The 26330-nt window shown below is 54.6% G+C and overlaps 5 protein-coding genes across 5 annotated transcripts; 3 read left to right on the forward strand and 2 right to left on the reverse strand.

Moving 5' to 3' along the window:
- Positions 1 to 1144: 1144 nt before the first annotated feature.
- Positions 1145 to 2361, forward strand: ColSpa_03520 (uncharacterized protein; the record flags this gene model as incomplete). The annotated part of the gene is made up of 2 exons (XM_049269732.1): positions 1145 to 1350; positions 1470 to 2361. 2 exons carry the CDS (start codon positions 1145 to 1147, stop codon positions 2359 to 2361), a joined length of 1098 nt encoding a protein of 365 aa, XP_049125689.1.
- Positions 2362 to 4190: 1829 nt separating this feature from the next.
- ColSpa_03521 (putative transport protein) lies at positions 4191 to 6519 on the forward strand (the record flags this gene model as incomplete). Its single annotated transcript, XM_049269733.1, has 3 exons — positions 4191 to 4289; positions 4376 to 4432; positions 4492 to 6519. 3 exons carry the CDS (start codon positions 4191 to 4193, stop codon positions 6517 to 6519), a joined length of 2184 nt encoding a protein of 727 aa, XP_049125690.1.
- A 528-nt stretch (positions 6520 to 7047) lies between these two features.
- Positions 7048 to 8928, reverse strand: ColSpa_03522 (uncharacterized protein; the record flags this gene model as incomplete). Its single annotated transcript, XM_049269734.1, has 2 exons — positions 7048 to 8693; positions 8775 to 8928. The coding sequence occupies 2 exons, from the start codon at positions 8926 to 8928 to the stop codon at positions 7048 to 7050; spliced, it is 1800 nt and encodes a 599-aa protein (XP_049125691.1).
- A 2437-nt stretch (positions 8929 to 11365) lies between these two features.
- On the reverse strand, positions 11366 to 12714 carry ColSpa_03523 (uncharacterized protein; the record flags this gene model as incomplete). The annotated part of the gene is made up of 2 exons (XM_049269735.1): positions 11366 to 12454; positions 12646 to 12714. 2 exons carry the CDS (start codon positions 12712 to 12714, stop codon positions 11366 to 11368), a joined length of 1158 nt encoding a protein of 385 aa, XP_049125692.1.
- Positions 12715 to 23025: 10311 nt separating this feature from the next.
- On the forward strand, positions 23026 to 23997 carry ColSpa_03524 (carboxylesterase NlhH; the record flags this gene model as incomplete). Its single annotated transcript, XM_049269736.1, has 1 exon — positions 23026 to 23997. The coding sequence occupies one exon, from the start codon at positions 23026 to 23028 to the stop codon at positions 23995 to 23997; it is 972 nt and encodes a 323-aa protein (XP_049125693.1).
- Positions 23998 to 26330: the final 2333 nt, after the last annotated feature.

The following is a 26330-nucleotide window of genomic DNA, read 5'->3' on the forward strand; positions in this document are numbered from 1 at the left end:
AGGCAGCCATACTCAGAAGTCGTCTTTGTCTTTCGAAGTAGATGGACAGGGAAGCATGTCCAGGCCATGCTGATCTGAGTGACATCAGCACTTCCATTATCTAGAAGAACACTAAATACACAACGATTTCGACGCAATGAGTAAACCCCATGATCTTTTACCTTTCAATGCAATGAGCGCCCAGAAGGGAGTTATGGTTGACGTTTTCCTCGCTGTGGGATTCCACTTTTTCGAGATCCTTATGAGCCTCGAAAGGGGAGGATCATGTGGTTTCCTCGACTCATGCTGACGGTATTTCTGCTTTTTCTGGTGGAAGAGTACAGACTTCTGAACACTCCAGCGATACAGGTGAAACCCATTGGTTTTTGTGTCTTGGTATTCAGATGGAGTTAGACGTCGAATTAGACTCTCGTCACACTGACTACAAACCAAGAAAAGGTGCAGTGATAGAGGAGTCGCGCGGTATCAAACCAACTACACACGACGCTGTCGGAGTATTGTGTCGTCAGAAAAGGTTCATGAAGAGAAGAGATCAGGGGGTAGTCCATCGGGGCCGCGGCGAGTGAAGATGACCACGGCAGTCACTGGTCGATATAATTAGGTTACAGCCGCTACCCTTTGTGCTCTTGCCAGCCTACTGAAGCTAAAGATGACTGTTGGACAACTTACTCTTGCCCGCCTGTTTCTTGAGCAGGGATCGAAGCTCGGCGAGGACGTCTCTCACGATACGGGCCAGAGAAGGCTTCTGTTCATATCTTAATAGGTTTGTGGCTCACTCTGAACTGACGTTGAATCTTTCTTGGAAGGGTATATACTTGATATATCCAAGAAACTGCTAAGGGGAAATCAAGGTGGATTAGACTTTCCACTTTGCCAGCATTCAGAAGTTCGAGGACGAGACTGCACGTCGACCTTGAGGAAAGAGCGATAGGGTCCTCAACCGCGCCTTCCCTCCTGGTCCTTGACCACACGCTTTCCTTGGACTACCTTCCTGCTCAATCCGTTTTAGTCGAAACACCTGACGACTTGGTCCTTTTCTTTCTGAAAATTTCTCTCTTCTCTTTTCCCACTACCACCTCACCTCATCTCTAGAGCCGCAAGCCTTTGCCATCCTCCCCACAGTGTGGTCGTCGCTTCGGTCATGATGGCTCCTACACAAGCAAAGCACGAACGCGCGGGTTCGGATCCCACTGAGACTCCACTGGCCAAGAGGCCAAAACCTGAACCCTTGGAACCTCAACCTGCTATCGAGGCTCAACCAGTGGAGATAGTTGTTGCAACCAAAGCCGAGATTGCCAATGATACACCTCCCGAGACCATCCCCACCGGGCATCTATTGAATGCCGGTCGGTGAGTGTATCCTGTACTGAATAGCTTAATGAGGTACTGACTCTCGACCGCAGAGAATTCGCACAACGACCACTTACCCTCTATGCGGGCGTGGAGAAAACAGAATTCTTTGTACACAGGCATTTGATCCCATCCGACGTTATTCGTACAATGCGTTCCGCGCAGCCGGAGGCCGTCTCCAAAATCCATGTTGCAGACGAGGAGCCTGACATTGTTGGCCTCATGGTACGCTGGTGTTATCGAAGCAAAATACCGACCGTGACAGCTCAAATGCTGTCCAAGCCATTTGCTTTGAATCTTGGAGAGAGGCTGCTAAACGTGCTGCCCCTCCCCATGCCCATAACAGATGCAACGGAGAAACATCCCGCTCAGTACCAAACGCTTGCAGTATACTTCGACGCATACCATTCTGACGGAGTCCAGAAAACTGATTCGTTCGAAGAGCTCAGACTTTGCGAATACGAGAAGAAAGCGGGCGCATTTGGGGTCTACAAGGGAGTTGTGTGTAGCCATGCCTGGGACAGTAACGGGCAGGAAAGGCAACCAGACTTGGACGACATCAGAAAACACCTTCAAGATGTTGAAGGAATACCCATGTTTGGAACAGGGAATGCACGAGTGGAGGCAGAGCTCCTCCAGCTGAAGCTTGTCAAACTTTCCATGATGGCTGCGAAGCACGGCTGGGTGCAACTCCTGGATGCTACACTGTTTGCATACGCGAAGGGTGAGATCAACATCAGCCGGCGTTGTCCCGTTCTGCGCCATATCGAGCTAGCTTACTCTGTTGCTAGTGGCCTGCCTCGTCTGCGTGACTTCATGGCAGCCTATGCTTCTGTCACTACACAGACTCACAACACCCGTGCTGAGCTGCTCGCCCTGTATCCGAAGTGCCCTGGCTTCCTTCATGACGTAATGGCACGACAAGATGCTCAGACTGGTCTTGCCAACCCACTAGTATGGTACACTACGCGATATTGTCCTAATGGGACGGAGAGGCCACGGTCTATTTAAATCAAGGGGGTAGCGTCGACGAGGATGAGACAGAATTGTGCTTGCTGGCGTAACAGTTGGAGGAGGCGGTGGAAGGTCAAACTGCAGTGTTCGGACATTTCAACATGTCTTTAAGTAGGAACTATTGCTTTTCGTCGGATGTTCGCTGTTATTTGTAGAAGAGCTAGTAGCCATAGCCAACAAGAAACACAATGCCACAAGAGACCCATTGCAGGCGGAGATCACAAGACTAGAGAATGAGTAGACAGTTGAATGGCTATTAGATTTGTGTTCATTCAGTTGTTACACAAGGTGAGACTTTCCAAATTCTTCATGATACCTCTTGTAACTTAGTTTCACCTCAAAAACTGCCTCTGACTTTTCCTCGAAACCCAATCACACTCTGCAGGTACACCGGTATGAGAGTTGCATAATCAATACCCGATAGTCTTTTTTCATTATTTTCCATGTTGTATGATGACCACATTGTTCATTCATGTCTCCCCTCTGTTGCTTGCTAAGATGATACGACGGTCTGACTATGGCACAGCCGCAGTGCCGACCTTTTCGGTCAATGTTAAGGTGGTAGTTGCCGCGCGGGCTTCGGGAGGACTTTGACTGAGGACGATATCTACGTCATTGTACATAGGAACTGGTCGGCTTTATACCCGAGGACTTTAATTTAACAGTTGAATTCTATCTTGGGGTTATTCTATCTGCTGTTGGGTTGTGGGAGAAAGCATACCAGTCGAATACTGGGGTAATTATATGGCGAAGCGCACAGCGGGAACAACCGTTCGTTGCTGAGAGTTAACACTTGGACTCCTCAGCCAGTCATCTATATTCAATTCGTCTAGTCTCTGCTTCGAAAAGTGCACTTGACGCGTCTTCTCCGGTTTCTAGGAGCTGTCATCGTCGTCTTCCTCGCCGGGTGATTCGTAACCCATGACACAGGACCGAGCGAGAGGCTGCGGTGTCTGAGAGAATCCAGAAACGAACCTTGTAGGTAAACTAGTAATCGCTCTTCCCCAGTGGAATACTTACAAGATGGAGGATGGAAATTCTTGTTGGGAACTATGAGGAGGTGCTTCTGGCTGTCGCGAAATTAAAAGATTTGAAGGTTCCTGTATCGTCGTGGACAGCTTGGTAAGGGCTATCATGTCTGATGACAGGGAAATAGATGGGACCCAAAATTAGGCTCTGGATAGACTCAAGAATTTATTCTGGCTAGTTCCACTCTAATACGCATGGTGGCTTCCATAAACTGCCGTAAAGAGATGTTCTTAATGCTGAGGAGCCAGGACTGTCATCCCCTCCAAGTTTCATACTTGCGACGAAGATAGTCAACTTACTGGCTTGATGGCCTAAAACCTAATGTTACGCTTGTTTTAGCGTCAGGAATAGTTTTAATTTTGTTGTCTTTATTTAGTTCTTAATACTTACATGCTTTTCCAGCTTGTAATGATCATTCGTTTTTTCCCATTGGGGTTGTGCGTCGTTGAGGCAGCTTTTCGTTATTCACTGTGAATAGACGAGACGTACTCGGAAATTAAACAGAAAGAATTAAAGGAGATAGCATGACAACATCGAAACTCTGGAATGATATGGTGAAGTATGCACACTCTACCCACCCGGGTTGGGACGAAGTCTCGGTAAAGGATACACCGAAACACACCGAGGCAGGGTTAGCGCACGACCCACCCCGCATCGGAACGGTTGAGTCACTCACCTTAAATTTCCAAACTCCCAAGCTTGCGACTCTGCTTTGACTCACGACCCCGCGACCAACCTACTCGATACCCCCCGAAAGCCGCCGCCCACCCCCCGTCGCGATCCACCTCATCCCAACGATGTCGCAGCAAAAGGGAAAGGCCTCCGGTGCCAGCAAAGGCAAGAAGTCCGGCAAGGCTGGCGCCGACGGCAAGCGCGAGGATGTCTTGCAGGCCGTGGTGAGTTTCCAAGCGTCATGGTGGGGCAGCCGAGATGATGGTTCGCGAAATGGCTGACCCGGTTGCTTGTCTTTGTGCAATTGCAGGTCATTGCCGACTCCTTCCAAGACAGATTTGCTCCATTCTCAGTAGAGAAGCCAAGAGTGAGTTCATGGGAACAGTTCCTGTCGTCATGCGACACCGACTAACCGCCCGCCCGCAGTGCCTTCTCCCCCTTGCAAACACGCCCCTCATCGAATATACCCTCGAATTCCTCGCCATGAACGGTGTCCAGGAGGTCTACATCTACTGCGGCTCCCACTCCGAACAGATCGAAAACTACATCAACACATCACGATGGTCGCCCATGTCCATCCGGACCCCCTTCACGAACCTGCAGTTCATCCGCGTCTCGGACGCCCGCTCCATCGGCGACTTCCTCCGTGACCTCGACGGACGCGGTATCATGGACGGCGACTTCATTGTGGTTCACGGCGACGTGGTCTCCAACATCTCCCTCGACGGTGCGCTGGCGGCGCACAAGGCGCGCAAGGAGGCTGCCGCGACGAACATCATGACGGTAGTTCTGCGATCGGGCGGCGCCGAGGAGCACAGGACGAAGCCGAACGGCATCAACCCGGTATTTGTGATCGACTCCAAGACGAAGCGCTGCCTGCACTACGACGAGACACACCCCCTGCAGAGCGACCACTACATGACGCTCGACCCGGCCGTGATCGACGAGCTGTCGGCCGACTTCGAGATCCGCAGCGACCTGATCGACGCGGGCATCGACATCTGCACCCCCGAGGTGCTGGCCCTTTGGTCCGAGAGTTTTGACTACGAGCTACCGAGGAGGAATTTCCTGCACGGTGTTTTGAAGGACTGGGAGCTCAACGGCAAGGCGATCTACGCGGAGGTTCTCGAGGAGGGTTACGCCGCCCGCGCGAGCAACCTCCAGATGTACGAGTCCATCAGCAAGGACGTCCTCGGCCGCTGGACGTTCCCCTTTGTCCCCGACTGCAACGTCATTCCGGGCCAGACGTACAAGATGACGAGCGGCGCGGTCTGCATAGAGGATGGAACAGTCATGGCGCCGGACAGCAAGATTTCGAGATCGATCCTCGGCCAGGGAGCCACTGTCGGCGCCGGCAGCAGAGTATCCAACAGCATCATTGGCAGACGGTGTAAGATTGGCAGCAACGTGCGCATCGAGAACAGCTTCATCTGGGACGACGCAGTCATCGAGGATGACGCCGTCATCACCCGCTCCATCCTGGCCGACTCCAGCGTCGTCGGCAAGGGCTCCACCGTCGACGCCGGCTCCCTCCTCTCGTTTGGCGTCACCCTCAGCGACAAGAGCAAGGTCCCCGAGGCCACCGTACTAGCAACCACAGCACACAACGGCAAGCCCGTCACACCAGACACGGACCTCGTCGGCCCCTCGGGCAAGGGCGCGCGCTACGTCGACCCCGAGGCCGAGGACATAGACGACGAGGACCCCTCGACCCTCCAGCGCTCCCTCATCTACAACCTCGCCAACCTCTCCCTCTCCACCTCCACCATCTCGACCCTCTCCTCGGACATCGACGACGACGACTCGGACGCCGGCTCCGCCGTCACCCCCTTCTCCGCCGACTCCCGCAACCGCGCCGACTCGTTCGTCTCGGACGACTCCCAGGGCAAGTCGGGCTTCCACTACGACGCCGTGCACGGCCTCCTCGACGCCCTCCGCGCTGAGTCGGGCGACTTCGACTCGGCCAAACTCGAGTTCATGGGCCTCCGCCTCGCCAACGACGCCTCGGACGTGGCCATGCGCAAGGCCGTCGCCATCGCCTTCGCCCGCCGCGCCGCGGAGCTCCTCGAGCCCGAGCACGGCGGCCTCGAGCCGCCCAAGGCCGCCGACTCGACCTTCAACTCGAAAAAGGGCGCGTTCAAGTTCGTGTCCGAGGTCGGCGTCGGCGGCGGCGAGGAGGAGCAGGTCGAGTTCGTCCTCGCGCTGCAGCGCGCCCTGCTCGGCTGCCGGAACCTCGAGCACCACCGCGCCGGCGTCCTGCTAGCCGCCATGCTGCAGCAGCTGTACGGCCTGGACGTCCTCGAGGAGGAGGGGATCCTGGCCTGGTGGGAGGACGCGCGCGCCGAAGAGGGCGAGGGCATGTCGGCGCTCAAGGAGAAGTGCAGGGTCCTGGTCGAGTGGCTGGAGAACGCCGAGGAGGATGACTCGGAGGAGGACGACTCGGATGACGAGTAGGTCTTGGCATCCCGGTCCGTGTCGGGGGAGCTCTAGAGGATGAATCAGGCTTTCTGTGCAAGAAAGATGGATCGCGGCTGCAAGCGGCGCATCTTGGAGGACTGGCAAGACTAGAAAAAAAGGGATAGAGAAAGTTAACAAAAGAATATGTTAAACAGTACCAGAAGATCATGCAGATGACGTGTCGTATGCATCAGCACGGCGAAACCCCAAAAGTTGAATCAACTTGCTTGTATTGCAAGGTACTAAGGTATCATAATCAAAGCATAGCCTCCAGGACGCCGAGCTCGCCTACCATATAAAAGTGCGAATTTCCCCTTCCACGAACCTCCATGCCTCCCTTTTGTTCCTTGACTGGTCGACGCGTTTTTTGTATGTGTTGTTTACTCAAGAGGATGGCTCACTTGTGCTTTTACACGACCCATGAACTCGATCACGGTCCCCAGATGTCGCCCAAGTTGCTTCGAGCAACTGTCCCAAGCCGAACGGTGCAGGTAGGTTCCGGGAGCCCTCTGAAGACCATCACGCCTAGTAGTAGTTCTGCAGGTCGCTTCCGCCACCGCCGCCGCCTCCGTAGTTGCCGCCCCCCATGGGGCGCCCAGACGGGCCCGTTGGTGCGTTCGGTGGAGGGCCCTGCTGCCACGTGTTATGGGGTGGCTGGTACTGCTGTTGTTGTCCTTGGAAGCCGCCCTGCTGCTGCTGTTGCGGCTGCGTGGGGAGGGATGGGTAGCTGTTGTCGTCATACTCAACAGGCTGGCCGTAGCCTCCTTGCTGGTTCCGCGGCTCGACGTCGTCGAGCGAGCGGTAGCCGTGCATGCCTCGGCCGCCGCGTCCGCCCTTGCCATTCCCACGGTGGCCTCCGCCGCGCCTACCGCCTCCGCCTCGGTGACCGCCACGGCCCTGGCCACGCCCTCCTCCTCCCGAGTGAAAGTCACGGCGCTCGTTGCGCCCGTTGTAGGGGTTGTTCCCGTGGCGGTGGTGGTCGCGGGAGTAGTCGCCGCCATCATGTTTCCGCTTAGAAGACTTGTTGGCGAAGAGCGATTCGTACTCGTCCTCGCGCGGGTCCTCGGGCTCGATGCGGAGGATCATTTTCTCGCCGACCGTCGTCTCAAAGGTCATGGCCTTTTCCGGGGGGACGGGCTGCCAGTTCTGGATCTTGCCGGCGTCGACGGGACGCGCGCCCTTGCGCAGGGCAAGAACGACGAGCGGGGAGGGGTTGTCCGTGTGGAACTTTGCGGTGGCGGGGACCGGCCGCAGACTGGCTGCCCAGATGCTGTTTTCGAAGCAGGCCGTGCCGGTGACCTCCCACTTCATCTTGCTTCCCATGCCACCGACCTTTTCCAGGATGCTGGCGGGGCAGGGCCGCGGGCAGATGAGGATGTTGTTGGCGTGGAACTTGAGCTCCTGCTCGGGCATGCCGGAGGGAATTTGGGCCAGCTTCATCAGGCGCGCCGTGTCTTCTTTACTGATCATGTAGCCCGTGAAATAGACAGTCTTCTTAACCATCAGTCGGTTCGGGCGGACGTCGCTGGATTGCTTCGCAATCTCCTCGTTGTGGAGGTTGATCATGTGCTGCACCTCGGCAACCTCAACCACGGGATCCAACGTCGTTGACAGGTCCGCCACCTGAACCACCTCTGCCGTGATCGGGCCGCGCGTGCGCGTCGCGTTCATGTTCTGCTTCCGGTTGTACTCGGTCATGAAGTCTCTGAACCCCTTGACGTGCTTCGGGCGGTCCTCGTAGATGCGGATCTCATCGGCGTTCTTGTACGTCTCCATGACGGCCGCCAGGAAGAGCTGCTTAAAGTGCATCGTGCTTGAGAAGTGCTGGTTCGTCGGGCTGACGGCGGGTTTGAGGCCAATCATGTCGAACTCGAGGCCCTTGCTCTGAACCATCCTCTTGATGAGCTCCCCAAACCCTCGCTCGGAGCGGCCCGTCAGCAGCACGCACAGGGCGTCCTTCTGCTTGATGCTCAGCTTCACCAGCTCGACGATCTTCTCGTTCCACCAGCCCTCCCACGCGCGCTTCTCTTCAATGTCGGCGCCCTCGCCCGTCGCTGCGAGGATTCGGGAGTCGTGCCACCAGCCGCCGTTGCAGATGACGTCTTGGCTTGACAGCACGCCGATCGTAGGACCGCTCCATAGTGCGGGGTTCGGCAAGGGAGTTTTGAAGACTGTAGATACGGACAAAAGTTAGTTTTGATCTTGCGACAGGCATTCGCGCGCGAGCACGAGGCGGGCGTGAGGAACCATACGGGTGTTGTCAAAGTCGTAGATGTGGAGCGACTTGATCTTATCGACGGCCGGAAGCTGCTTCGTCGCGATGCTCCATCGGCTCAGGGCAGTCGTCGTCGCAGAAGATGAGGAGTAGGCCGCCTTGGCAGAGCCATTGGCGTATACGGACGTCATGACTCGGCGGGTGAATCTGGAAGCTGCCAACATGAATGTTGACCAGACTTCGAAATTACAGGTTGGGAATTGTTTCGGTGGATCGAAGAGTCGCGAGCGCGCACGTCGCTAAATGGGAACCGGCCAGGGGACTCGAGCTTTGCTACAGTGGGTGTGACAGCGGCTTGTGCCAGTAGGAAGTTTTCCCAGCCGTTGGTTCAGTGGGGCTGTTCCGTCATCAGGGTAGAGCAGGTGCGACCGCCAACCGGCACTTTCCTACTGTTGAGAAAGGTTGCTTATGTCATTCATCGCTTAGGTAAGAATTTCTCTTCACCAGGCCTCATCGATATTCAAGACAACTACATTTCAGACTACGCTATGTTTCTTCATAAAGGTTTTTGTGAAGTATTCTTTTCATCTCATTTCTGAATAAAAATAACGGGGGCTTCCAAGGTCAAATGTCCAAGCCCCTATATGTGCCATTCGGTCCTGCTGTACCTTTGAGCCCAAGCACGCGGCTAGACTTGAAGGAAGGTAACAGAAAGAATAAGCTTCTCTACTTGTGTGTTTGAGGCCACCGAACTAGAACGCGCAACCATCAGACGAAACGGGATTTACATCCTACTCCTATGCAAACTCAATGTGATAGAATCCTCGTGGGCGATAGGTTTGGTCACCTTAGTGTCTGTATCACATAGATGTCAGTACCCAGACGCAGTTGTGAGGCTTCCCCATTGGCTGCATCGATAGCGTCTTCAACCTCTGTACCCTTGTTGACTAAAAGGTAACTATTCAACAACCCTCCAAAAAATTCCGTTTTGCTTTAGATTGCCAGGGACACCTCTTTGTATCACGTTTCGGCATTCGCTTCGGGACGAGGACTCGAGCCAAAGCCCCGGGTCTGAACCCCACCTTGGATCTCGGACCGGATCGGAGTGGATACCATGAACCGGAGGTTCGATATGTTGGAACATCTCTTTCACATGTCAACAATATGCCATAGGCTCAGTCAAGCCTCAGTAAGGCCAAAAACTCTGGGATCTCTCTTCCTGATTAGAAATACGTATAAAGTGTGTTTCAAACGAAGTTGGATTTTATCAACACCTGATATTGTATTGTCACATACCTGTTTCGGAGAATTGGAATGGGCTTTCGTAGCAGTAATCGTGTCACACGCTCGGTTGTGGCGACTCTTCAGCACACGCTCGTCGGCTAGCCGGAAACATCTTGACGAGAGTCACAATAGAGATGACCATACCACCACACTTGAGCTCAGGAGAGCGATACGTCTCCATAGTCCACAACCCGGGCAAACCGGGGATTCTCGGAAGTAGCGCGGGCTGAGATGGGGATCCAGAAAGAAGCCGACCCCGGGGGCTTGTTGGTGCCGTTGATCTAGGCAGTCTTCTCATCTTTTGCCACACCGTTAGAAACCTGTGGCCAAAAGCGTCCTTCTGTGCGTGGACTCATCTTAGCCCTCGACATTCCCTTCTTCATGCCCAGCTCGGGCCAACAACCGGGGAATGGATTCCGAGCTCGTTGTGGCCCATAACCTATGGCCGTGTCAATAGGGGTTCGACAGGCAAACACAGCAATCCCAGTTCCCGGTGTACTATCGCGAAGATGCAAAAGCTGTGGGAAGGGCGCCGAGGATAGCTCTGGCCGTAGCAATGTAGCATAAACACGTCTGAACACGGGTGGTTTGTTTTATACGACTATCAGTGCGTTACCAACACCATTTCCGTTCGAGACAGGCCACACATTCCTCGGACTGGGTGTGCGAACGTATTGTGCCAGTACACCAAAGCATTGACAAATATATCATTTTCTTGTATTTTCTTTATTTTTTTGCAGTCCCAAGAGAGTGTCTTGACCAAGTTTCGCGGGATCGTGCCTCTTACCAGCATTTGCTTCCGCCAAACCGCAATGAACCCACCAGCGACATTTTGATCAAAATGATGCTTTGATTGTTGACATCCTCCTCTCCAGTCCAACTTTGCCATCCGTATTTGAGGACGTGACCATCGTCTGTAATATTCGCCTCGGTATCACTTGTTCCATAACTTGAACAAACGTACAGCGGCCATGTTTTTGGCATGTACGTTTGGGCAACAACGAGTCGCCAACGTAAGAAAAACATGAGTTAGGACATACATATCCTTTTGAGTCCTTAAGAGACGGACGTTTGTGAACAGAACTTTGAAAAACAGAAAAACAAACCCAAGGATCAGGGAGAATATCCCATACCGAAACGCCGAAAAGATTACCTGATGCCTTCCCATGGGTATCCCATGCCGCCTTTTGTGGACCGACCGATGCAAATGCGTACTCTAAAAAGTCATGCTCATGAACCAGCCAGGGTCCTTTCATCATTCATACCACTTGTCGTTTTCCTCCTCTTTCTGCATTAAATCCATCAAATGTTCGCCGTGTCAAATTACACATTGTGGTATGCCGACTACAATGTCGGGTCGATGGCACCATTGTCAGACTGTTCGCCAAAATCTAGGTAGGCATCCCAGTTGTCGTTGATATTGGGAGCGGGTGTGGCGGCCTCGCTTCGCGGGTCGTCGTAGCGCGAGGCATACGGGTTTAAGTCTCCGTTAAAGTACTCATGGTTGGCCAAAGTCATATCATTCAGATGCTGGTCGTGTTTCAGATCAGCCATCGAATGCGTGTCCGGGTAATACATCTGTTGCTGCAACGGGTTGCCCATGAACATGTGAGACATCGGATCGCTCATGTCCAAGTTGGGTGCCATCATCTTGACATCCATAGGCAGCTCAGCTGTAAACGATGATCCGGGCGGGAAGAAACTGTGGTCGATGGCCATCATCGGTGAAGCGAACGTCGAAGCGGTGCGTGTCGAAGGGGTGCCGGCTGCTGCCTCAGAAGAAGGAGATAGAGCAGGAGGAGACTGGACGTGCTCTCGCATGGTTGGGGTGGCCATGTCCATAGGTGATGCTATAGACTGCGTTCTCTCACGCTGGTACTGCTGACGCTCTGGCTGAAAGTTTACTGTCCCGAAAGTTGGCGACACGGGGCTCGAAGCTACTTTATCAGACTGAGGTTGTTGTTGCTGCTGCTGCGGCGCTGGGCGCTGGCCGGCAACAGGCTGGTAATACATGGAGTTGGTGATGTTGCGCGACAAAGCCTGAGCCTGCTTGTTGGCGTTTGGGAATTGCTCAGCGAACATCTTGTTGATGGGGTTCTGAGCCCACTCCTCGTTGCGAAGTCCAGCGACCATGCTTGCCATGGCTACTCGGTTGGCAAGAAATGCGTTCACACGGTAGTCAAACTCGGCAGAGCCAGTCTGGAGGTGGGCTGCAAGCATGCGGTAGGATCTGGGCATGTCGTCCTCTTCCTCCTCGTACATCTCCTCGGCCTGCACGATGGCCTCGGAAATCTTAAAGCCCTTGCCAGTGCGCTTCTTGTGAATCTCGCTAGCCATCTTGGCCGACTGCACGCGAGCCTCAATGCTACGATCCGCCCGCCGGGAAGCGGCGATGTACGCACGTTCCTGGTTCTCTTCATGGGACCTCTCCGTCTATCAAAGAACAGGTCAGCCAGGTTCACTATGGCATCAAGAACGGTGTGGCTAGAATGGCGCATCTCTTCCATTCTGAAAAGAGGCAGAATGAAGGGCATTGCGTCGTAGATGATGAAGCGTAGGTGATAGGATGTGTATATTGTCTGGACTAAACGCCACACGACATGACGGTGGGGAATGCTTCGTACCTTCTTCTGTGCCCGGTCCGTCTGCATCGTGGGCGACAGGTTGCTAGCGTCCAAGGATCGCTTCGGCATTTCGTCAACGCGGAGACTTGGTGATCAACGATTGATATAAAGACGTCGTAGAGCGTAATACGAGCAGTGGTGGCTTAGTCGGAGAGGTTCGTAAATCCTCAGGGTGGTTACGGGGGGTTGTAGTGTGGATGCGGCGACAGGCTTCGTCGTGGCTAGAACCTTTGAAGCCAAAATCGCCTAGTGTTGCGATAGGGGATGATTTGATGCCGATTTCTACCTTACGGTATAATGGTAGGCAAGGCGTGTCGATGGTGTTGTCGGTCGAGGATACCTTGCTTTGGTTGGGGAGGATAGCTTGTGGTCGAGGGACCAAAAGGGTGTGTGAGGATGGGGAAGCGAAAGGTGGAACAGGGCAGTATCCAAGTCTTATACAATCCAAGGGTTCGTGCTCGGGGGAAACGACCGTGTATCAGGCGGCGGAGCAGAGCAGATGGAGGGCACAACAAGACAACGAGCCGGAGCAATGTTCGACGGCCGGGTAGAAGACAGGTGGGTGGTGCGTGGGAAACTTTGGCAGGGGATTGGCGGGGAGGAGGAGGTAGCGGTGCTGCTTCTGCCGCAAGGTTGCTGGTGCGAGGAGCAGTAGTCTAGAGACAAGCTGGGCCGCCAGGCCAGGGCCTGTCGCATTCGCAGTGGCGGGGACAAGCATGCTGGCGGTACGGTGCGGTACAATACGATAGCGCAGGTACCTTTGGATTTGGGCATGTGGAATCAGTGTCAGAAGGGCCAGCGGAAAGGGAAAGTGGCATTTCGACTGCTTTCGATCGCTAGACAATCTAGGAGCGTTTGATCGGGTTACGCTCTGATGATCGATCTCGATGAGCAGGGAGGGGTGTTAACATCACGCCCCGCCCCATCTCCGCCCCACCCGAGACCCATGTTTCTAGGCGGTCCCTCTGAATGGAAGGAAAGGCCTTCCTCTCCCCCCCTTCGCGGTCCCCTCACCCCTTCCTTCCCTTTCCTGCTTCTCTAATACGGAACCAACCAATCTCGCTGCTGCGCCTTTCGACATCTGCGGCCCCGCTTTCTCGTACTCTACGGTATTGAGCTTAGCGTCAAATTGTTCGACAGACAGTCGTGGTACCATAGAAGGTACCTCTGTGCCTCTGTAAGGTGTGGTGCGGTATGATACCGGTGCGATCCGGGAAGGTTAGGCTACACCTCAAAGGTGGTCGATTGCAAGTGACATGATTGCAGTTACGCCCTTCAAGCTGGTCTCTGGCTCTATCCCTCTCTCCCAGTCTCCTTATTTATTCCCTCTCTTTATGTGCAAATTCAATCTCAATCTTATGTAAGCCGGTCAATCACTCGGGCAAGAAGCAAGGAGCACCGGCTCTTGCACACAACACTATGAAGCCACCTCGTGGTGCAGAGATGGGGTGGAGCTTTGGCCGAGTGGGGCGATCCCTAAGCTTGAGCTCTGGCCTGTGCAGCAGACCCACTTTAGTGCAACCGACAGGACGGGAGGCAGCCCCGGACCACCTTCTCCAGGCTTGATCCTAGGTAGATGGAAGACGAAGGAAAAAATGTGACAAGTTGAAAGCTTTCTTCATGGGCTTTGATCCATAGCTACCATCTGTTCTTCTGCCGAGCGCTTTACAGTCAGAGCTACGCAAGTGGTTGCTCAGCAAGAGGTAAGAGATGCAAGCATGTACGGATACGCAGCCGGGACACGAGGGCAAACCGAGAAGCACGAGCAGCTTCCCATCATGTTTTGCATTGCAACTCTTTCCCTCTCCATGATTCCCGCGTCTCTAATACAGCCACGCCTTCCCGGCTGTCTTTCCTTGCTTCTGGTGTGCCACAGGATCAGACACACAAAAGTTATCATTTTGTTCTCGCCGAGAAATCATGTTTCCTTTCTCTTCCCGTCTTCTACCATAGTGCCACGGTACCAAGACGACCACTAATTTTATCGAGGAGAGCGGCATGGGAGGAGGCCGAGTCGCGAGCGAGCTAGGCAGAAGAAGGAGCTGCAGAACAGAAAGCTAACAGCGACAGACCACAACGACCGCCTCCTATTCTCACCCGTCCATGCATTCTCCCTCTCCTCCCTACCCCCTTGCTGCTGCTCACCGTTCACATTCCGCACCTGCGTCTGCAGATAAGCTGGTTTCCCAAGTTGGCTGCACATTCAAAAAGTTGTTGTGATGGGCTTGAATCCGTCGCTCGGGAGTCACTTTTGACTGGCAGCTCCAAATTCGTGGGCTTCGATGTCCTGCTAAACAAAGTCCCGCTTGCTACTGGACCACGCAGTAAGGTAAACGCACTTCAGATAATGCGGCCCTAAGCTGTCGCGTAGCGTCCTAACCATGATATCGCTGTCGCCCACTGCCTGCGTTTCTTCTGCCCTACGGATAGAGTCCGTTCGAAAGTTGGGTACTCGGCCGCCCGCTGTTTCAACTTCAACCTACCTAGGTACTTAACCATTTCCCAGCCCATTCAACGTCCAGTTAAGCACGCCTTCCGACCTGCCTGTAGAAGCTGCATGGACATTGGTAGTTGAAGACACCTTGCGCAACCTTTGCCTTTCCTTTTCTTCTTTTTGCCTTCCCCCCCTCTTATACCTTGCCTCCATCGCACCGCACATTGCATCGCATTATCTAAATACTCTACTCATTATATCCGAATCTCCGCAAACACTGCACACCTCTGAGACAAGAAACCCAGGAACCCTTCATTATCGCTGCGTGCCGACGTGCTTCTCCTCTGCCTCGTTCCATGCGACTGAGAGACTACTCGCTCCATTCTGACAGCTGTTTGTGCTGGCACGGCTGAGCCAAGTCTCATCCTTTGCACCCCTGAGAGACTCACATTGCACCCCTCTCGTCAGACTCCAAGGAGTTGTCTCCGGGGCCACACACCGCTGATGAGTGGACTTGATTCGAAAGACTCACACCGGGGCGGCCATGGCACCAGCTGCAGGTGGCAGCACCCATCAATCGCTCGCCCACGAAGGCCAACCCCAGCATACTTCAACCAACCTTTAACCTACCCTGGGTTGCTCAGTAATTGAGAATGTGAGTCAATTGAGCTCCCACGCAACCAATACAGCCACTCGCTTGTAGCTCAAGACCCTTTGTGATACCAGGTTGGGTTCGACACAGTTACCTGCTCAGTACAAACGACTACAGTGCTGCCGACGCATTCAATCTTGTGCCACCACACCCTCACCACAATCCATGCCAGCGGGATTTGTGGACGATCTTTGGTACCCAATGCAGCAACATACCATGGGCCATGAGGAGCAAAAGTGTGCCCCAAGAGTGTGCTCCCGGACGCGCTGCGGCAATAGCACAAACCCCGGACTACTACTCCGAACGAATGCCTCGACGTTCGGTATTTGAATCTCTCCGCGTCCGCACCTCGGACAAGAAGAGCGGAAAGGGAACAACGGGGTTGTAGAGATCGATTCTGGGGTCCATTTCTAAACACCAGGGCCCCCTGATTGATGGCCGACTGTAATGGAGTTTGTCGTAGTAAAGGGTCTTCGACGCTAGAGTCTTTCACCTACCAGGAGAATATTCCAGCACTTTTGAAGCATAGAATCCACCCGCCCGAGTCGACGACCCATGGATTCTGTGACGGTACCTAGTCAGACATGCGTCCTGTGGTGGCATCAAGGCCGCGCTGCAAGGCCGAACATCACAAGCGCTCTTATCAAGCCGGCTGCTTTGACTGTTTGACGGATCGCCTTTCCACATGGAATTGTGGAAGGGGATCACAGCATCGGCAGTACATTGCGTCTACCTAGACAATCAACCCAAGCTAGCCGGGGGGCCCAGTACTGCAGCCTCTTTCACCTGTCCAAGGGCTGGCATGGGTGGTGACTTCGCGCTTCGCACACTTCGCAAGACCGACCTTTTGTGGAAAATGTGCTGCCAGGGTCACGCCGACATTACACTACGAGATGGCTGCCCTCTCACCCCTCCCCCCGAATTGGGCCTGTAGAACGTGGCATCTGCAGGCTTGCAGGGCGGTAATTGTGGGATGGCATCGCCGTAAACCCCGACTTGGCCATCGCTTGTCCACTCCAATGCGAGCGGCGTGCATACGGCACGCAGATTTCTCGAAAGCCTAGGCCTGTCCACGGCGCATGGCCTGGTTCTAGGCGTCTGGCAACCCTGATTCCCAACATCTTCCTCAGATGTTTAGAGAACAATCGCCCAAGCTCACATGATGAAATGTTGTTAGAAGCTAACGTAAAACCCTGGCAAGCTGGCCTTGAGCAGCAGCAGCAGCAACCTAGTACGAATACATATTGCCCATCGAGCTTTACGTTGGCAGAACTGTTGACCATGGGGCTCCGGAGTTAGGATGATTGTGTCAACACGACGAGATGGACGAGCCTGTAGTTCGTGGGTTAAACATGGGCCACGGCCACAACAGCGATAGGCCATTATCACAAGCCGGTCAGCGAAGAGCTGCTACCCCGCCACATCAAACCAAACGCTGGGAGGGGAAACCAGAAGCTCTACCTCTGCGAGACGCATCGTTTGATCGTGCACAGTACACTGCCAAACCACCTACCCTTGCGGCGACGAGGTTCCCATGGTTGCAACCACAGCGGGTTGACATCCGGCTGGTAGGCAGGCTCAGACAACGCGGAACGGCGCTGCTGGTCGCGTCGAGCACCAACTCCCAACGCCTGGTCAGGATCGGCCCATATTCGCGAACGGCAATCTCATCGAGATAACATGCAGTTCCCCAGTCACTTTTGCGATTCCCGCAGGCATGAGGGCAACGTTCTGGGAGGCTCCCAAGTCTCTGGAATTTGACGTCACGTCCAGATCGATCAGCGGCTTGGAATAGCTGGCGAGGGACGGAAATGGGCTGGGCACAAGCAGTGACGCCCGTCCGTGTCTGGAGGGCTACTGCCTTGCCCTGAGGCTAGTTTTGGCTGCTAGCCCATGGCGGATCGGTCCTGTAGGTATTATACTATGTAGTACTCTGTAGTCGTTCACACTCGGGACAGGCGCCGCTTCGCGGTGGAGCGGAGTAAAGAGTCCGCATCACTGGCTCGCCGCTGTGCTGCAGTGTGAAACGATACCTCGAGGTACGAATATACCTTGACAGACCCTCATCGGGACGAACCACTCTGCCGCCAGCCATTCGATGCACAGCCTGGCTAAAACAATTCCAAGCTCGTCGTCTCTATCGCCACACCCAATAGTTGCAACACCCCTGTCAACTCAGTTTTCTACAGACTCAGCGACCTGCTAACGGCGTACAGTAATTAGCACATATCCTTCTAGGGCCGGATCCAAGAGAACCAAAGACAATTGCAATCCCCCCCCCCAAAGTCGGTATGCCTACAGTTCAATGGACGAGCAGGGGATAGCTCACCGGGCAGCACACCAACACGACGACCAGCTTGACCGATCTTCTGCCACAGCGGAGCCGCGGGTAGTTCGTCGACCCGGCACGGGAGTCACCGCGAAGAATGACATACTTTCGTCGTCAGACACTGAACAGCCATTCCTCCGACCCCTTTGAATCTTTCCCACCACCTGCAGGCTGCTTATCCGACCCACAGAGCTACCCGTAGCCCTGTGCATACTCCAGTTTCCGCTAGCCAACCGGCTCTCCTCATGTCAAAGGAATCGACCCTACGAGCAGCCAATGAGGCCGCCGCGCGGGAACACCGCCAGAGACCACTCTAGCCACACCACCTCACATTCTTCCACCTCCCTGTTTCCAGTTGTACATATGTGGCGATAAATGAGAGACAACCTGGCTCCGTCCTGTCTTCAGAACAGAGACATTCACACACACACACACACAGAGTTGACGCAGCGCCATCTTGCCCTAGAGCAACAGCAAGGAATAGATGTAGTGGGAAAGGGGCAAGGCACGATAGCCGAGCACCCTCACGTCCCGCAAATTCCCATTGTTTGAACCATGGCATTTTGCCTTTCCCCAACCGCACCGTACGGTACGGAACCTCTGCCACACCCTCTCGCGTCGCCCGCCCCTCTGCTGGGCAGCCGTGCCTCCAGCACGCACGCACTACCTTCCACCTGGCCGTCACAACCACGCGAGCATGACGGTAGGTATGCCGACGAAGCCCTTTCATCAACCTCGCCAGGGGTTGTCTGACATTTTGAGCTTGCGACCCTCTCTCGTACCTGATCTCGTACGATCTTGCATCTCTCGCTTGTTTATGGTCCACTTGGATCTGACGAAGTCGATTCCGAGCTTCATCATGAGCGAATCCCAGCTTCATCTTCAGATAACCGAACGATCGCATTGTCGCATTTCACCTCCGGAGCCACGAGGACCAATCGAGCATTTGCCCCTTACCCCGGATCTAGATTTCGCATCTTGATTTCAAAGCCCCACGCCTTTCGTCTTTTCTCTGCGCTCCGCATGAATAAGCAGGTTTTGACAAACGGCAACCGGCGCCAGTCAATAGGCTCCGCCCAAAGGCATCTGCCGGGCACAGTCGAGGTTTGGGCGACAAGCCAGTTGGGTAGGAGATCAGCGACGAGACGTCGGTTGTGGCTCATGGTGTACCAACACACCCAGGGGGGTTCATTGGTAATCCTTAAACAGCGGGGGGTCGACGCCACGTTCCTGAACCTCGACGTAAAGTCTGGTGGGCCTGTGCCGGCTGGCTGAGAGAGAGTGAGAGGGACATCACAACACGAAGTCCCGAGGAACGCATCCAAGAATTGCAATACATGCGTTGGGGCTTCACCATCAGGAAGAGGAACGCATGGCGGCAGTAGCCTTACTTGCAAGCCTTCTCGTAATCTACGCCTGGACACTACAAGCCGCAAGACTCGACTCTGTCAAGGTTCAATCTGTCTGGACCCTGCGGTCTGCCACTGTTTCTGACCCGAGCCCTCCCGCGCCTCCTTATAGCGCAGGGTGCTGTAGGCATGGTCTAGACCGCCGCCGCCGCCGCCTCCGTCACCATCATACTGTCCAAACCTTGAGACCGTGGGGAAAGGTCCGACATCAAGGGGCACTACTTCCTCAAGGCAGCGCTGTACCCGCCTATTGCATCACACTGGCTGTTGTACACAAGTCCGCGAACTGGCTACGGCGGACGAAACCAGATCGGTTTAGCGTTTTCGCATCGACTTCTGCAAAGCCCATCTGAACTCGACGGCGGCGGACGATTAGAACTCTTGATCGCGATTGCGGGCCGCCCACTATCTTGATGCCTTCCTTGTCTCGTTTGACTAAAGACCACGGACGGCACTGGTCACCGTAGCTACTACAAGAGAAGCCTGAACCGACAGACTGGCTCGGCCACTAGTGCTAGAGTAGACCAACCGAAGATGACTCGGCATTGGATGAAGGCTCAAAAACCTCGATGCTGCCTGAAAAGGGCGATGATGGCCATATGCACAATTCCTTCTAGTGCCTCGATCTGAGCTGCTGAGACCGCGCTGTCCCCCAGCAAGTCAAAGAAAGCCACCAGAAAGGGGAGCAAAGTTCCACCCGCTCAAGCACACAACCGTCCAGCTACGGCACAAGACCCTTCCGTAGTGAGACTACGCAATGGGCGACACCGTAGGGAAGAAAAACACACATCGTGTCATTTTTACTCATTCTCGGCGAGGCCCTGGCGGCGGCGTGGCTGTCGACGTAGTCAAACTAAAGGCCAGTAGCTTGCTACCATGCGAACAACACCCTGGCCGGCCCGCCGGAAGCGTTGCCTGAACGAAGCTTCTTTTACTTCCCGCCGGCTTGTAGGGGACGACGACAATCGCATCATACCGAATCATCGGACCGTTGGCACGGGTCGGTGTTTGTTCCTGGCTGCCGACGACTCGGCCTTCGCTCCCAATATCCATCTTGCGTCCGGACACGGCATGGCCCTCTGGCTTCTGGCTGCTTTGGTTCTAGGATGCAGCTGCTCCTGTTTAGGTCCCCACAATGGAACGCGTGCCTTCTTCCTTGTCTCTGAAAGGCTTCCCGGCAATCCGTCAGTTAGCTGTCACTCCTTGGGGTTTCAGCGCAATATTTGTTTTTCGGTTGCCTTGGGATTCGCATTACTGTGGACCGTTCCCACGTACGACTTCACCCCGCGCCCACTCTCAGCAAGCGGGCATTACCAAAGCGAATGCTCATCAAGCACCCTTTGCCCGGGCATGGTCAATCTGGAGGTGAGCGCACGGTTGGCCGAGACTGAGAAGCCACGCCGTCCGTGGCTCCCCAGAATCACACAGCCGGGGAACTATTGAATGTGGCACTTGGGGGTGCCAGACAGGCTTGTAAGGCTTCTGAGATCCTTGTTCCGATTCATACTACGTGTTCGTCGATCGGGCGTGTGCCCGGAGCTCACGATCCCTTCAACGTCTGCAGGGCAGTCCGCATCGTACCTACGGGACGCCCCCCCCCCCCCCCTGGCCCCACGAACTGGTTCCCTTGTTGGACGGATCGAACGAGCCAATGTGCCATCGGAACATTGACAACCCCGATGCCAACGCCCTGGATCATACCCAGCACACCACCCCTGGATCGGGTGGATTTATTTCGCAGTTTCTACCATAGTAAGCCCTTGCTAATCCCACCGTCAACCAGTCAACCACCCTCCAAGATCAGCCCTGCACCATGCGACGAACGATTCAGTCTCTATGGACGTTTCTTTCTTGACCGGTCGTCGTCGCTACACACCCACGACTTTCCATAGCGCTTGGCCGGCGATTCTTATTTTCTTCAGCTACTCCACGCAGCTAATCGTTATCACCCAGTGACCTCATTTGGCGATGTTGCATCCGCATCTAGCTGCAGGATCTGGTCCCCCCTTCGTGATCTCGGGTTTATGGGGGCTGTTCCACGAGAAAGGCGCCGGTTGTATCGCATACCCCGATACACCTCCGTGGATCGCCGGTTTGTGGGCCTGTTCACATCACTCTCACTACAATATGAGATGACGCCTCTCCGGATTATGGCTCCGGGCGTATCATGGCCAACTCCGCTTTTGTTCCGTTCCCCCATCCCTTGACGATTGACGCCGTTTCCATCTTTACTGAAGTCCTGACCCGATGCAAGTGCATCTGGGAAACTGGGGCAGTAATTCTGATGCCCGCATGGATGGACGGTTAGCTGGCAAGTCACCCACACGTGGTTACTTGGGTCTTGATGCACCCTTGGAAGGCGCCGATGGATCTTTTCTTCCCACGAACCTCCTCCATCGGTACGCCGTCAGCTTGGGGAGCAGAGATCGCTTCTAGACCAGAACCACGTAGGTACATGACGAATGGGTGCGTGATGCGAGTATCATCTGTCAGGTTTTCGTAATCTTGTGTCTTGTCGGGCGACATCTATGTCACCATCAGAACAGCCGAGGGAGGTTTCAACGAAACGGTCCCACGGCTGGCCTAGATGCCGACGTACGTTGCTCCGATCTCCGTTTCTAATCGAGCTGTGTCCACAAATTATTCGGACTTACCTCCTTCGGATAAACCCGCTGTTTCTCTTCGGGGAGACCGACTCAACTTCTCGCACAAACGACAGGTGTTGATGGGCTGTAAGATGTATAGTTCGAGAATTGCACAGCCCCTGGCTTTTTGGACGCTGGTAGAGGAGAGTCGCGTCCTGGTTGTTTCTTTATGGCTTTAGGCGACGAGAATGAGCAAGTGCTCGCTTCGCCCGCGCTGTTCCCTCTCCCTTCGGCCGGATCAGTATTCTCCTCGGTTGATGGATGACAAATCCGAAGCATTCGAGCTTTGGCTCGCGTTGAACATGGCTCTACCAACCCCGGAAATTGGGTTTCCTGTCAGGGATACCTTAGCGACTGTGGTGACTTGAATCCTTCCTGCTTGTCCGAATAGAAAGGCCGCTATTGGAACTTGGAGATGCCGCAACGTGGGAAAAGGGCGGAGACGCGCTCGCCCGTCTCGTCGACCGCGATGACAAAAATATTGTGTCGAGGTGTTCGCAATTTCTGTGGAGTCGGACAGGTACCATAACAGTTGCCGTGATGTCGGACATCTCTGGCTTCAAGTCTACGCATCTGAATACTGCTGATCCCATCGAAAGGACTGAGTCCTCTGGCCCTGGCAAGAATGGCGAGTGGACTTGGCACGCCTAGCACGTCAACGATGCCGACAGTTCAAAAATGCTGCAAGTCGACCGGAGCGGCTTTTACGCTTCCCCAGTCGGCAAGTGTAGGATGGGTTGGTGCAGCCATCGGACTGCGGCAGCCCGCCGCCAGAACCCGTGGGGATTGAGTACTGGTGGTCAGACTGATAAGAGGCGACGCGAATCCTGTTCTCCCTTGCCGGACCCGATTGAACTCTTACAGAACCGCACCCATCAGGATATCTTCAAAGCAGAGCATAACCGTACGCCATGACGCTGCAATACGACCCGGAATACCGGGCCGTCGTCGCCGCCAACAGCCGCGGTCCCCCGCGCCTGCCGTTCAAGGACGTCTTTGAGATCCGCAACTTCACCAACCCCATGCTTCACGCCGTACTCCGCGCACAGCCGTCGCCCGAGGACGTCCTCGAGACCAGGATCCCCTTCACGTCCGACGATGGCGCCGAGCTCGGGCTCCACCGCTTCGCGACTACGGAGATGATCGAGGCGGCCGAGCCGCAGGCCGCCGTGGTCTACGTCCACGGCGGCGGCTTCGTCGCGGGCAACGTCGACATCTTCGCCCCGCAGATCAAGCGCTTTGTCGAGTCGTCGGGGATGCCCTTCTTCGCCGTGGGCTACCGCCTCGCGCCCGAGTTCCCCGGCGGCGTGGGTGCCGAGGACGTGTTCCACGCGCTGAGGCACCTCTCCGAACACGCAGCGGAGTGGAACGTGGACGCCGCGAAGATCGTCCTGATGGGGGACTCGGCCGGCGGCGGGATCGCAGCGGGCGCGGCGCTGATCGCGCGGGACCGAGGGCTGGCGCCCCCGCTGAGGAGGCTGGTGCTGGTGTACCCAATGCTCGACGACCGGACGGCGCTGGCGGAGGGTAGCGCCATGCTCCCGCTGCTGACGTGGAAGCCGAACGACAGCATGCTCGCGTGGCGGGCGGTGCTGGGGGAGAGAGCAGGGAGGCCCGAGGCCGAGGGGATCCCACTGTACGCGGCGCCCGGGCGGGCCGGGGTGGAGGACCTGCGGGGTCTACCGCGGACGTACGTGGACGTGGGCAGCCTGGACCTGTTCCGGGATGAGTGCGTCGAGTTCGTGGGGAAGCTGGCGCGGGCCGACGTCGAGGTCGAGTTCCACCTGTGGCCGGGGCTGCCGCACGGGTTCGAGGGCGCGCCGGGGATCGGGTGGGTGAAGCGGGCTCTGGAGGCGAGGAACGCGGCGATGAGGAGGGAATGAGGGGGCTTCTGCTGGCTGGCGGGGTATAGGATGTGGCAAGATTGAGATCGTCTGTCCTTTTTTGCGGGAGAACTGGCAAGCATGTTTGGCGTTAACTGTACCGTGACTGCTCGAGGTATCTGTTTAGGAAGAATAAGTAGGGTTAGGCCCAGTTCCCGGTTTGTCCAGGCAAAGTAGGTGAAGCTGCACAGGGTCACATCTGCCATATTCCTTGTGTCAATGACTACCTTGGTGTTCGGCTTTTGGTTCTTGCTACCCTTGGCAACCACGCGGATGTCAGAGTCGTGAAAGAAGAAACGTCTCTATCACCATGGTTTCCCTGGAGGTTGAGCTTAGGTGCCTGGTTTTTCAAAGCGATTCCACTAGATGGCTTGCGAGTCGCATGGGGAAGTTTGGCCCGAACCAGTGTACGAGACGAGTGTACGAGGAGGCTACTTTTAAACGTCCTCGGCAACAAGGGCCACGTGTTAGGCCAGTTCTCATGCTTCTTGTTGGCAATCAGATTGTCGGAGAACCAGCAAAGACGCGGGAGCTCGCGGCTGAACAGCTAAGAGACCGGACGACATTCTTACCATCTATACACTCCCGGGTGAGAAATAGCGGCGCCGGTATCACACCGGAATCATTGTTGTTTATTCCAGCGGACCCCACGGAGGCGATGGGGAACGATGGTTCAGACTTGCTTGATCGGAGTTGTTTGGTTAACGAGTGGCTACAAGACTTTGAACATTACTGAAAGTAAAGCCTTCCAGTTGTCCAGGACGTTGGTCAGCTGGGTCAAAGCATGAGTACATGGCCATGGCAGGGCTCCAGAATTGCTAGGAACCTGGCTACTTTATGGTATAGAGCTGAGAGGGGCTGTTATTGATGGGTGGGCGGGAGGCATAGAAGAGTAGAATGATGTAGCTTTCTTGACTTGCAGAGCAACGCATACCCTCTGTTGTTCTTAGCTATATATGCTGGCTTCGATATGGAAGTCTGCTGGAACTGCACACCAGATCAAGAGATGGGAAGTAACATTATTAGCCCTTCCTTTGTCTCATTGTAATTGTAGGATAATGTCGAAGAAAGGTTCTGGTGTAGCATCGCAGTTAACATATACTTCTGCTTGTCAGGTATAGAACCTCATCGTCGTATGTAGTGATTGATGGTTCCATCGAAGACGTTCTTATGTCTATAGAACAGGAAATGATTTTTCTTATACGGCTACCGAGGTTGGACACAAACTAATTGCAGACTCTTCATCCAAGTTGAGCAGGGACACATTCTCTGAAAGGCATTGACTGGATCTCACAAGACGAAGAGCGCATGCTAATGTAGGGGTATTTGATTTCAATTGTCGAATGGCTTCCGACCATGGCACATGCAATAGCGTCAACACAACAATAATTGCATACATCTCTAAAAAGATGTGCCGACTCTGGAGATACATTGAAGTTTCAAACATGAGTTCAGAGGCCAGATTGCTTATGCCAGTTGTTATAAAATAATTATAGGGGACGGTTCTACGGCAAATTCGGGGAGTGCCAAAGACAATCAACGTTGCTAGGCTATGTTTACTATTAGTTCGGGTGGGGAAACTCCTTATGAGAGGTCCTAGTGAGAATGACAAAAAGGAAGCATAGGTAGTAAGGATTACTCATTTGTTGCTTGTTGCACCTTCCTCGTTATTTCCGTATAACGTCCTTTTGCCTGGCTCTTGTACTCGACATCCACTCTTTAGAATAGGTTCCTGTTAGTGTTTTGAAGACGGCATAGACTTGTGCAGTTCCTCGGCGGACTTGACATGAAATCATCGAAAACCGACGGGTACCAGACACCGAAGCCACAACTGAGCAAACGACGACTTGCCCTCTTCAAGAGACTGTTGACATTTTCTCCCGGAACCAACCGAGAGAAAAAAAGTCTCACATGAAGTGGTGGTTCATCGTCTTTAAGTTCTGGCGAGTTCTTCGTCACTTGACTTTGTGCACCCTGCCCCTCGCACCAAACATCAGCCGAACAAGCCGCTGCTTCGTCCCAAGCCAATGCCAATTTCAGCATGGATCAGCAATTCCCCGCAAACTCCTAGGCGGACCATTGACGTTCGACCGCCGTAGCCGACCAAGAAGGAAGGTGCCTGGTCTGCCGGGGCCCGATGCGACGGGCCAAGCCGCTAGAAAGCACGTGTGCAGCCATACGGAGGCTCGGGCACAAGGGCCTAACACGAATAAACTCATGACCCCTGGGGCGCTCTAATCTTCACAGGCATGGATCCCAAACACTGGACGGATTCTTGAGTGATGGGTAGCTCCGAAGCGAAGAAAGCGACCAGATGCAGCGCTGCAGTGGGA

The sequence above is a fragment of the Colletotrichum spaethianum genome (genome assembly GCF_022836535.1).
Source record: "Colletotrichum spaethianum MAFF 239500 DNA, contig07, whole genome shotgun sequence".
Classification (NCBI taxonomy): Eukaryota; Fungi; Ascomycota; class Sordariomycetes; order Glomerellales; family Glomerellaceae; genus Colletotrichum; species Colletotrichum spaethianum.